General features: G+C 43.4%; 1 protein-coding gene across 2 annotated transcripts in view; it reads right to left on the minus strand.

The window, feature by feature from the left end:
- Positions 1–12,287, minus strand: part of CAMTA1 (calmodulin binding transcription activator 1) — a 3,643,069-nt gene that overhangs the window by 43,909 nt on the left and 3,586,873 nt on the right. Inside the window, exon 24 of one of the 2 annotated variants that reach the window (XM_069610415.1) lies at positions 9,589–9,619. The exons of the other annotated variant lie outside the window; for it this stretch is intronic. Within the exon in view, the coding sequence (XP_069466516.1) occupies positions 9,589–9,619 (31 nt within the window). The remainder of the gene's footprint in view (positions 1–9,588; positions 9,620–12,287) is intronic. 2 annotated transcript variants of the gene reach the window in all.

Genomic DNA, 12,287 nt, shown 5'->3' on the forward strand with positions numbered 1-12,287 from the left:
CACATTCTGGTAAAATGCCCATGTCATCGTGCTGGTGTCCAGAGCCAGCAGCATCAGCCTATGTGCATTAATTACACTCAATCTTCTTCTATTTGCTTGCAGCGTGGCTATTCTCATTGTTTCCCCATTATTTAGGTCTATTTTAAACATGTAATTGCTAACCACAGGAATGTCCATGGGCTAGCATCACTTGCTAATTATGAGGCCCAGTACTGTGGCAGGAATTCATTCTCCAGGCAAGTGATTAATACCGGTACCAAGTCAATTTACTGAAAATAATTGAGAGTGGTACATTTCACCAAAAACCATAATACTGAAAAATACCAAAAATATTAAATAAATATATATATATGGTATTGGGATAAGAGGTTAAATGGGTCGGGATGGGCCTGGGGTAGCGGTATAAGGATAGATGATCGGAGGGGTTGGGGGTGGGGCCCCCAAATAAAAAATAAATAAATAAATCAGTGTTTTTTCTGTCGTGTTGAAATGCACCACTCTGAATTTTCCATCGGTAAGATCACATATTAGTTTAGTTTAGTTTATTTATTTGTATTGCGCACCTGGCCCAAAGGCATCTGGGCGCATTTCTTAAATGTACATGCTTACAGATAACAAGCAATGCAGGGTGGCGAAGGCTGCCATTTATACAAGAGATATTTACAAGTAAACAGCAATGTAGGAACAAAATTACATACAATACAACCTTGATAATGACAGGTTACACGTGGATACAAGAATACATTACAAAAAGTAGGTGTGCAGACTATATACTGATTTACAATAGTATACACATGTTGTACAGTGAATATATAAGGTGGTGCGAGTTAGATGCAGGTAGGAGTACGGTCCTGTGCTAAAAGCCAGGTTTTGACTTTACTCTTGAATGAGTAGTAGGAAGGTTCGGCTCTAAGTAGGTTGGGAAGTGTATTCTATAGTTTAGCAGCGAGGACTGCAAAGCAAGACCCACCTGCTTTTTTCAGCTTAAATCTGGGCGTGGATAATGTGTGAACTTGGGCTTATCTCTGCGGGTGGGAGGAGGAGTGGGGGGTGAAGCGGTTCGCTAAGTACGGAGGGGCCAGATTAGACTGCCACTTATGAGTGAGTGCAAGGGTTTTGAGAGATATTCTGTGAGCAACAGGGAGCCAGTGTAAACTGCGCCTGGTGTCAGAAATGTGGAGCATCCTGGGGATGTTAAGAGCAGCCCTGATGGTGCTATTCTGTGTTACCTGTAGCTTGTTAATGTTCCTTTGGCTAGTACCAAGATAAAGGTCATTGCAGTAGTCGATTTTAGCCATAATGAGAGTTCTGGCCAAGATGATGCAGTTGGCAGCAGTAAGGAAGGGTCTACCTACATGCAGTGATTAGTTTGCATGTAAAGGCTGAAGCCGAGACCACGGCATTGGTTTGTCTCATAAGGGATAATGTAGAATCTAGGTAGATACCTAAAGTTTTTGTATCATTAGATACCTTGATAGTATTGCCGTCAATGACAAAAGATTTGGAGGCGGGGTCCAATTTATTTAGTCTAGGATGGGAACCTAGGATAAGTAACTCAGTTTTTTCATCATTTAAACAGAGCCCATGATGAGCCATCCAGGCCTGGATAACTAGACAAACATCATTAAGGGCTTTCGAGTAGGTCGCGTAGTCACCAGTGATAGGGATGAGTATCTGGGTGTCATCGGCATAATTGGTATAAGTGACACCCAGGCAGTCATGAATATCAAAGAGTGGCTTCGTGAAGACATTATATAGTGTGGGCGAGACACAGGACCCTTGTGGGACCCTACACAGGACTGGTGAAGGTTCGGCGGATGCAGAGGGAGAAAAGACCCGCATAGTTCTGTTAGCCAGAAAGGATCTAATCCAGGAGGTGGCTTCATCAGAGAAGTGGGCAGCGGTTTTAAGGTGGTGGCAGAGAATTTGGTGGTTGACCGGATCAAATGCTTCCGATAAGTCTAGCATGGATGATATAACTATTAATACCATCCTGGATAGTCTTACCATAGTTGCTGTTATCTGGCTTGACATATAATCTTTGTAGATTTACTGGACACTCGGCAGCCACATATGGAAGGGTTCCATGTGTTAAAATCGTGGCAAAAATGGCTCTTTACACAAAAAGAATCGCAGCAAAAAGGCTGTGATCCATGTGATGGATGCGGGGGACACCCCAGCAACCCCCGCACCCATTATACCATTTAAAGGGAGCGGGGGACACCCCCTAACCCGCACCCCCATTAAATGGTATAATGGGTACACCTTAACCTGGTCAAACCACAGCATTTTTGCCGCAGTCATTTTTACAGGTGACTTTTTTGCCGCAATTTTTTTACTGCACACCATATGGAAGATAGCATATATTTTGCACCACAGATGAGCCATTTTAATAGTCTTTGTATACAACTTGCTAAATGACATGGTACCTCAGTAGATGCCAAACAGAAAGGCCATGCATTTGGAATGGGTGTTTCCCTTTCTAAACGCTGTCCTTGTAGTCCTTATTCTTGAGCCCCGGCACATATTGTCTCAGACTCACTTTAATTATGAAGTTCTGATAGTCAGTGCATCCATCAACCACAAGGAGCAGGTGGGAACTGCAGTGTAACCCCAAATATGTCGACACTGTGGGGAGCAGCTATGGCTGGTGGCAGCAGTGGTGGGGAACTGCCCACCCGCAGTGTCACAGCAGATTTAGAAAATATTTGGGCGCTGGCACTTATTTTCTTTTACAAATTAAGCACTGCCTACCATCAACAAATGATTGGGTAGGTATACGCAACACAGTGTATAAATAAACAAGACTGTAAGCCTGGGGTTTTTATAGACAAAACTTTATATGTGGCAAGTAAATAGAATAAGTGTTTGTGCTAAAAAAAAATCAAAAGATCTATTGCACATTCCCGTAATCCTATGCTCATGGTAGGCACACATTTTGCAAACTAGTTCATTTTACTTTCCTTATCGTCTCGGGAGGATAGCTCAGTGGCAGTCTCGGGAGGATAGCTCAGCGGCACCGTGCTTGCCTTGGAAGCCAGACAACACAGAGCAACACAGGTTCGATCCCCGGGTCTGTGCTTCGTAACCTCTGGGTATTAAGCGCGTTATAAATAACCTATCATATCATATCATATAGGGTCCTAGGGGCAAAAAGTGTCATTTCTAGAACCAGCAGGTAACCAAAGCTCTAAATAACGCTGGACATTGCCATGTTTTGCCCCATATAAGAAACCTATAAACCCCAAGCAACCCAGTAAAGGACATATCTTGAGTATGATAAGACCATGGGCCTTGTTCACTTCTTGACAGAAAGACTTCTTAAGAAAACAACCAGGGACCTTTCAGCTCTGTCCAGTGATGGGCTTTAAATTGCCAGGCATTACATATGAGGCCAAGCTTGCAGAAAAAACATATTTCTACTGGAAATGTAAATAAGATCCTTTCAAGATCACTTGGCAAGCACGGGAGCCAGCCAGCCTGCCTGCCTGTCTTGTAACAGGGCCTCTGCTTCCTGGAGAAGACAGTCCCAAAATGGGATTAACTTTGATGAGAGGCAGTGAGTCTGGGAGACTGTTATGAGAAACAGCTTGACTTGCCTGATGCCATGACTTCCAGGTAAGTATGCCCTCGTGCCAGCTATGGCTGTGCTTTCAGACAGAGGCTTTATTAGAGGGAGGGGCCAGCCTGCTTAAGTGTTTCACTCAGAGCTGCACACCCCCAGCCAGCCTCCTCTGAAGGGAACCTGCCAATGCATCTGGCATCATGTTGATTTTTCCATCCCTGTTACCAGATATATTTAAGTAGTTTGTCACAAAACCAGTCTTTTAAGTGCTTCCATGTTTATTGCTTAAAATGCATTTCAAATGTAAATTAACAAGCCTAATAAAAATCATTTAAAAAGATATTTTAAAAAAGCATTACAAGTACACCTATAATATTTTGCTGTAAAAAAAGTTAAAACTGCTGTGTTTTGAAAATTAATAATGGTTTACTCGTATGAGGGAGAGGGTAAATGTGGAGGTTGCAGGGTGGTTACCCCTGCATTTTGTTGATATACTAAAATAAAAAATAAAAAATAAAAATCGAAAAATGTGCACGGGAAAAATGAGTGGTAAAACACATGGAGCCAGAAAATGTAACTCTCAACACAACGTTTGTGGCCAAGAAGATCAAGCAGGGAGTTCAGTGCTCAGTCCAGAGATCTGTGCCCTACCTGCAGGACACGGGTTAGAATCCCAGCAGGCCGACTCGGCCCTTCATGCTTCAAAGGTCAATAAATGGACTACTATTAAATTGGTAATTCTAACACCTACAATTGAGTGCTTTGAAGAGGGCGGAATCTGCCACGCGGTGCTAAATAAAAAATGTGCAATCCCAGCAAAAATATTTTCCACGATGCCCTAATCACGAGCGCGGGAGATGCAGGCGCGTAAATGCCTAGCAAAGAAAATCACCAACTAGAGCTGAAATAGAGCTCCCCCCCCCCCCGCTTAGCTTACGCCTTGAGTCCATCAATAAGGTCCTCCATGGAGGAATAGGCAGGGTCATGTGGTGTCATCGGGTATCACCAGGAGGGCATTTCTTCCGTCACCTCAAGAGTGTGGGTGGCTGGTATCAACCACTCCTCCAACGTAATTACTTCCAAATGATGTCAGTTACATCAAAGCTCAATTGACACTTTTTGAGTGGGAATCTTCACTTTGATCAAGGTTTAAAAAATCCAGCACCTGCGTCAGACCAGTCATGTTTATTTGTTTACAGCAGCAGAATTGACTTTTGATGGTACCGTTATTAACACAAAATTTAAAAAATGTTTCAATGTGAAGATAACCAACAAAAAGCTGCTTTGCCTTGCACCTAAACTAGTGCCATTGATATGTCATATTTGAGTGCATTTAATTGAACATTTGAACTACATACTTCTCCGCAGCAGAGTCTGCTGAACCGCACTACCTGCCACAAAAACTCTGACGTCTATCTTGCTCCAACACCTCTTCTCTAGGGTGACCAGACGTCCCGGTTTTCCTGGGACTGTTCGGGTATTTGCACCTCCGTCCCAGGGTCCTGACACTTTTTTAAGTTTAAAAATACCATCCCGGGATTTGGGGACCAGGTGGCTACCATCCCGGTTTTTGGCCGGATATCATGATTTTTGGCAAAAACCGGTATGGTATCCACCAGATCCCTAAATCCCGGATGGGGTTTTTAAACTTAAAATGACCTTGCGACCCCGGTGCTGCAACATGAAACAGGAAAGGCCACCCATATTGAAGTAGTACTGCAGTTTTGCAGCTGAAGCTGTAGTCCTACTTCTATGTCCGTGGCCGGTCCCGGTTTTGTATTTTCAAAATCTGGTCACCCTACTCTTCTCAAAGGGCTATCAAGGCCAGAGTAAGTAGGTGCCAGGACAATGATGAAGGCTGAACTGCAGCCACCTTCAATACAACCTTTTTTTGTAGCTACAACACATTTTCTCTAACCGTGCACCCTCCTCACCCCCCACCCGCAAACACTTGGTTCTCTAAACTGACATCAATTTGCATGTGGTGCGATAAAAAAAAAAAAACAGCATTACACTTTTAAACAAATCACATTTTAAGTAGCTTTTGACCATTAGCATCCTGATGGGATGAGGGGTGCTAGCCAATCAGAAAGCTCGCAATGCAGCTCTATTAACTGGTATAAGTCCACGTACCGAGCAGCCATGCTGCAGCTCGGAGAGCACCCCCATTCCCTGACTCCCCCCTCCCTTAGAACACGCGTAGATCGCATGTGGGTGCTAAGGGATCTTTAGATCAAAATAAAAGAAAGAAACAGACCTTACACAGCGGCTCCTGAAGCTGCTGCCCTTGTAAATTCCCCTTTCTACATAATCAACAATGAAAAGGGACTTTACAAGTGTAGTGGCTTCAGGAACCGCTGCACAAGGCCTGTTTCTTTCTTTTTCATCTAATGACCCATTAGCACCCCTGTGTGAGAGGTACGCAGTACTTATGGCAATATTAGCTGCAGGCTGACCTGACTGGGCCTTTAATGGCACAGCTGGCCATGAAAAGGGACCCTTGCTTCACTCAGGCCTTTAACTTGGGTGGCGTGCTGCTACGGGCAAGGTCGGCCTGCCGGCTCGGGTAATATTGCCTCATTATGAGATAAAGTTGTAGGAATGCCACAGGGTATAAAAATAGGCACCGTCAAGTCTAGAGCTGTATAAACCCAAGCAGCTAGCAGCAACCCGACTTGCAATGGAATCAAATGGACCTTCCCAAGCAATCGGCTCCTACTATACAGTCATGTTCGCTTGGGGGCGCTTGGAATTCAGAATGAGCGTTGTCCGCGATCTTGAGTGCAACTCAGGATGCTACACCCCTGGCCCACACAGCCTGCCAGGCCTCCATTGCCAACGCAAGACGATCGCTCTGTCGTATTGAGTTCTAGACTCTGTACTCACTTTGGAGCAAGCCTCAAAACAAACATCCTGGTGGTGGATAATTGGCATGCACTCCCAATACACCCATGCGAGAAACGGTCCACCCGCACACAGCGCAGTCCGTGGCATGTCGTGGGTTGGGCATGTCTTGCACATTCATATCGTCAATCATTGCATGAGCATTCAAGACTCGAGCAAGCGTTCAAAATGCATAAGCAAATGCTTTCCCATGGGCAGGCGTGTGTATGAGTGCAGAGACCATGCAAGGTAAGAGGTATCGCTTCCCCGGGCCTTTGTCGCTGCTGCATGCATGAGTTCTTGTATGCAAATTACACATCTTCATATAGTGAACGTGCAGGACTATTGCTCCCAAGCAAGGCCAATCTTTTTTTCTCGACAGACAGGGCAAATCCTTATTTATGGGGTTGTTATTGCTTTAAAAAATAGTTATATAGTCCACGCTGCAACTAGAATGATTCCTCATTAAGTTATTGGTTATTTTCATAAGATACGTGTATCAATCGTGATATCACGTTGTGGTATCCCACGACCAAACTGAACACAGTCACGTCAATTCTCAGACTGTTATTGCTTTAACTTTTCTGTTGTCTGTTGTTGTGCATTTGCCTAAACCAGAGTTTCACTGAGTTTTTGTGGTCATGAGGAAAGCACATCGAGACTGCTCAATGCCACTCTCTGAAAGTGAGAAAAGGCTGTCCGCTTTGGAGAGAAGTCCTAGAAGAATCCACTAAGGAGGTGCCGGGCCTTGAACTTCGGCAATTAAGAGATGTCCCACCTAAGCGTGGAATGAGAAAGCTACTGGGACTGGTAGCCTTCTTGCCTATTGTCTTGGATGGAGCAGCGGGAGTTCAATGTGATTTAGTCTCATAGATTTTGGACAGATACAGTACTCACATGGATACGAAGTGAGCACCAATAACTGTACTTTGCAAGTCTGTGCCTGAAGCCGATGAGAATTCAAATGAGATCTGAATACAGATCTACTTCGTGTTAGCTAAGCATAGTTTTATATTGCTACACAAAACCCACGGGCCTTGTTCCCAAAAAGAAACATCAAGGGACACGCGTTAGCACCTCAAGTCCACCTGCACCTCATGCGCTACTCGCAAACCCTAACACTGTAGCAAGTCTTGTGGGAGCTGGAGCATCTCTGACATGCCATTAGGCAAATCGTCGAGCAACGCGTTTGCACATGAGCGTCTCAGCGATGCTTTAGGGATCTCTAGATTTGCTCCAGTTTTGGGGTTTGGGAATCGGGTATAAGGGATAAGGGGAAAATCTGAGATGATGATGGGCATCTCCTCATTTGCTCCAGTGCTTATCTTTGTGACGGGAAGTCAACGCTCTGGCCTTGTAACCAAGACTACACAGAGCAGCACAGCTTCGGTACCCAGTCCCAGTACTGTGCTTAGAGGCTTGAGTCTGGCATGGACTGCAATTTAAGAAAACAATTTATTTTTTAAAGTGCTAGATGAAATAACAGGTGAAAACCATTTTGCTACTATCGTAAAATACATTTGTCATGACTCAGCCAATCAGATCCAAGAGGATGCAGTCTTGGAAAATATATCAACAACTAATAAAATGGCCGCTGCGCTTCTGACGAGGATGTTACTTGGATATCTAATGGTTGAGCAGGGATGCCATGAACCGCTGCTTTTTTAACTGGATTCGGTACCACTTTCTTTTCAAAAGTATGGCCCATAAATCTGTATTTATAACCCACTGTCGCCAGAAGCGCTTCCTGTTTAAATCTGGCAACCAATAAAATGGCCGCTGCCCTTCTGACTAGTAGTCCTTTTAGTTCCTGTATATATAGAGTCATTTCATAACAACACAACATACCGTTGGAGGTTTTCTTCTTAACATGGAATGTGGTAAATATACTTTGCTCAATTTTTCCAATGTGAAAGAACAAACAAACTATGCAGCAAAATGTGTCCAAACCAATTTGCTACATTTTTGTCTACTGTAAAAAAGCTGTAGAATATGAACCTGAATCGCTGGTTCGTGCCCTTCCCTACATAGAAGCATAAACTGGTATTTGAATGGAACCACATCACAAAATGGACCTCCCACTGGACCACCAAATTCCTCCCAAAGGGATGGCATTAGTGGTTTGTCACATTGCTTTAATTTAAGGCCTTTAACAAAAGCACTCAAGAACAGACTGTACTATTGAATTTTTTTAGTTAACGGCTGCTTCATTCACGCCCATACAGTCGGGCGTTCTTTGGGTATCCTACGTTTTTATTTTTGTGACTCAATCTTTAAATAGCACCTTTGGGGAAGAATTCATTTTTTCACATCCAAAGTTGGAGAAATTAGCAAAATGTGCATAAATACAAATGATGACTGCTAATAGTCATTATCTGTATACTTTTGGAAAAAAAATTGTTTGAGTATATAATTCTGCATGTATTTATATTTAAAAAACCTGTTGAAAACAGATTTTCTGATAGCTTTTGATATTAGGTTGCTTTTGAGAATGGTATATAGAAATAATCTCCAATTTTTATGATTTTTCCTGTGTATTTTGGTGTGTTATTTAAACAAATTTTTTTTAGGTCTCTCAAGAGACCTTCCAAAAATTACAGGACTCCAGAATCACCGCCACACGAAGTGCGAGTGATGCGGAGACAGTAAGTAATGAAATTTAGAGAATCGATGAGTGTTTCACACTCTCAGAAAGGTATCATGAAACAGAAAAAGAACTAGTGAACTTATTAGATAGCTAGTTGAGATGTGTAATCGAATGAGTTTGCTAATGCAAAGAACCATGCGTTCTAGCAGTCAGTGCTGCCATATTCAAGCACTGGAGAGCTTCTAGAACGCCACTGTCTTTGCTAGGGAACGCATGCGCAGCGGTGCTTTCAGAAGGCGTGTGTATTTCTCACCATCATGCATTAGTGTCAACTATCACACTCATCTGGCTGCCCCTTACTGAAGACAGCGCCCCGGAGTTATCGTCAGATTAAAGGTTAGTTCTGTGTTATTGGATCGATGATCGTTCACGATGGTGAAACGTACTGGTATCCGTGGGCTGCAGCCCCATGCAAGCAGGCACCAAGCAACTTATTTATAAATAATAAAAAAAGGAATAAAGAGTTACACTGACTCGCAGCTGCTAAACTCACCCTTTTGTACAGCCTATGGTCCACCAGAGGGCTTTAGATAGTGAAACAATATCAAACATCGGTTAGCAAGCAATGAAACCTTTAATAGCACCAGTTTAATGCACAACACACAATACAGTACCTAGCGCTCATAGTACAGTGTCCAGAATGGTCTTTTGGTTATGCTACACAGCTTTTATTGATTTCAGGATGCCAACTAAAATAGTACATTTGTTATATTAAAAAAGATATCTGAATATATTTTCGGATATGCTGATAAAACTGAGGAATTCTGATTTTCCCATTCTGGCCTAAAGGCAATTTTGTATGACCACAGCAGCAGATTCTTAGCAACCCAATTAATATTTAGATATGGGGTCTCCAGGTCCAGTCTTCTGGAGCTCAATTGCACTAGGATTGCAAACTAACCAGTGACTATTTATAAAGAAATCCAATTTATTTTCACTGTATTCACAGGTATTTTTTGGGATATCCTCAAAACATGAAGTGTATTTGGCTCCGAAGGATCGAACTTGGAGACACCGGATTTAGACGAAGAAAGTTTGCCTGTGGGAACATGTGTTCAAATCAGGAGAGCATAAGGCAAACATACGCTCATATTTTGATTGAGTAGCATTGCCACTAAATGTACCTATTATGCTGCTGTAAGATTTTGAAATGCATACCACCATATGCTGGGGGAGGTCAGAGTGGGGGAGGGTTGAAGGAGGAGTCTCATCGAAATCTTCTGACCACCAAAGGATACTGAAGCAAACGTGTCATGGTTACGCATGAGACCTACATAAAGCAACGCAACGAAGAGAGGACTGTCGACAATGGGCGGCCATGAGGTACAGCATGGCATATACAAATGATTTACTGTAACATTGTTGGTCCGAATCATCTCCTCCAGGCCTTACTTATAAACAACCGAAAAAAACCTTGAACCCAGGAAGCACGTCATTTCCTCCAGCGTTTGCCAAAAAGGCATCTGGATATCAAAAAATATCCAGATAGTTGAGGTGGTATGCAAATAGATTTTTTCCCTACAATCCTTTGGCTTCTTCTGAAGAAAATGAAGATCAGACACTACCCAGGAAGCAACATGCCTTTGAAGGGTTTTGACCGATTGGAATCAAATCTGACGAAATTGGTGGCAAACGGTGATCACTTGTTTACTTAGACTGCCTGGCGGTTGAGACATTATTACCAGGATTTAGGGCTGGGCGATATATTGAGTTTTGGAGATATATCGATATATTTTCAAAATTGATATAGGATGAGACAACATTGTTAATATCGAGATATATACATATATATACATTATTACATATACTACAATTTTGTATTTACATTTTGATATTTACACAGCTGTGTGCATTCTCAAACAGGAAGAGGAACCCTGCATTTTCACTTTAATTTGATCAATGTCTCATAAATAAAGGGGTTTGTGACATCTCACACGTAGTTGGTGGCTTACAACTGAGCATTTAACCCACATAAACAATATTGAGATACATATCGTATATCGTCATTCAGCCCAAAAATATCGAAATATGACTATTGGTGCATGGCGCCCAGCCGTACCAGGATTACTGAATCAAATCACAAATCACAAATCACATCACACCTTCATTAAAAAAATATATATATTTTGAATCCTTAGCTCTCAGCATGGAACCTTCCAGTCAATTAATCATTGATAATAACATTCTATGACGAGGAGAGCCGGTGATCTCATTGCTGGGTCAGAGCCAGGGTGCCTTGCATGGCTCTTGGGACCAAACGTGCACCGAGCCAGGAAAATCAGACTTTAAAATAGCAATAGCGGCGGCACAGGGAAGAGGAGCTGGGGAAAAGTAAAGGGGGTGATGGCACTGGGGGAGTGCAGGGCGGAAGGAGTCGAAAATAGTGGCCTGCGTCCCAGCACACACACATCTGCTAAAGCAACATTCTTCAAAGCTGCTGCCAGTCCACTCACAAGTTGCCACTCTGCTCTGCTCCCCAAGCCATAGCAGAAAGTTCTCGAATTCCTTGTTCTGCCCCTGCTAATCACTGAGTGGCAAAGGGGCCACCAGGAATTCAGGCCGCACTGCAGTACCTTGTCCATGCCAACATCACGACAGGGAAGCGTTATTTTTTAAACTTGTATTTGCGCAGGTGGTGCTGCGGGCAGCATCTGCGGCTCGTGGGCAGCCCCTGCTGTGGGCAGCCACTAACCCAAAAGAGTGCCAAGCCAGAGCCAACGTTTTGACCCATGCTAGAACCGAGCCACACCTGGCTCCCCCAGCTCTAAATAAACCCCGGAATCTCTGCTTTCTGATTGTCTGAGAGACGCAACACCTGGGCGATTATTGACAAAACAACACCACAGGAAGAGACATCATTTCTGGCCCCTCCCCAAGTCACAATCATCGGACGCATGGGGTCAGTGTGCGGAAGCTTACAGTGCCACGGCTGGAGTTGAACCGGTTTTGCTGATGGAAGTCCCTCTTCTGAGATAATAAATAGACCATCCCACGTGCGGCACTCAGCCTGAGCACTGCATTCACAGAAGCACCTCAAGGTGGTTAATGCTCTCATGTGGGTAGGACATTTCAGGGGGGAAAAACGAATGGAGAAGTTACCTACTTTTTTTGACTGAAAAACGAAAAGTACTTTTTGCTTTTTTAACTTTTTTTTTATATATAATGCGGGGGAGTCCCCCCTACTCCCCTTCA

This window comes from Ambystoma mexicanum, chromosome 8 (assembly GCF_040938575.1).
Source record: "Ambystoma mexicanum isolate Mex_15411 chromosome 8, UKY_AmexF1_1, whole genome shotgun sequence".
Classification (NCBI taxonomy): domain Eukaryota; kingdom Metazoa; phylum Chordata; class Amphibia; order Caudata; family Ambystomatidae; genus Ambystoma; species Ambystoma mexicanum.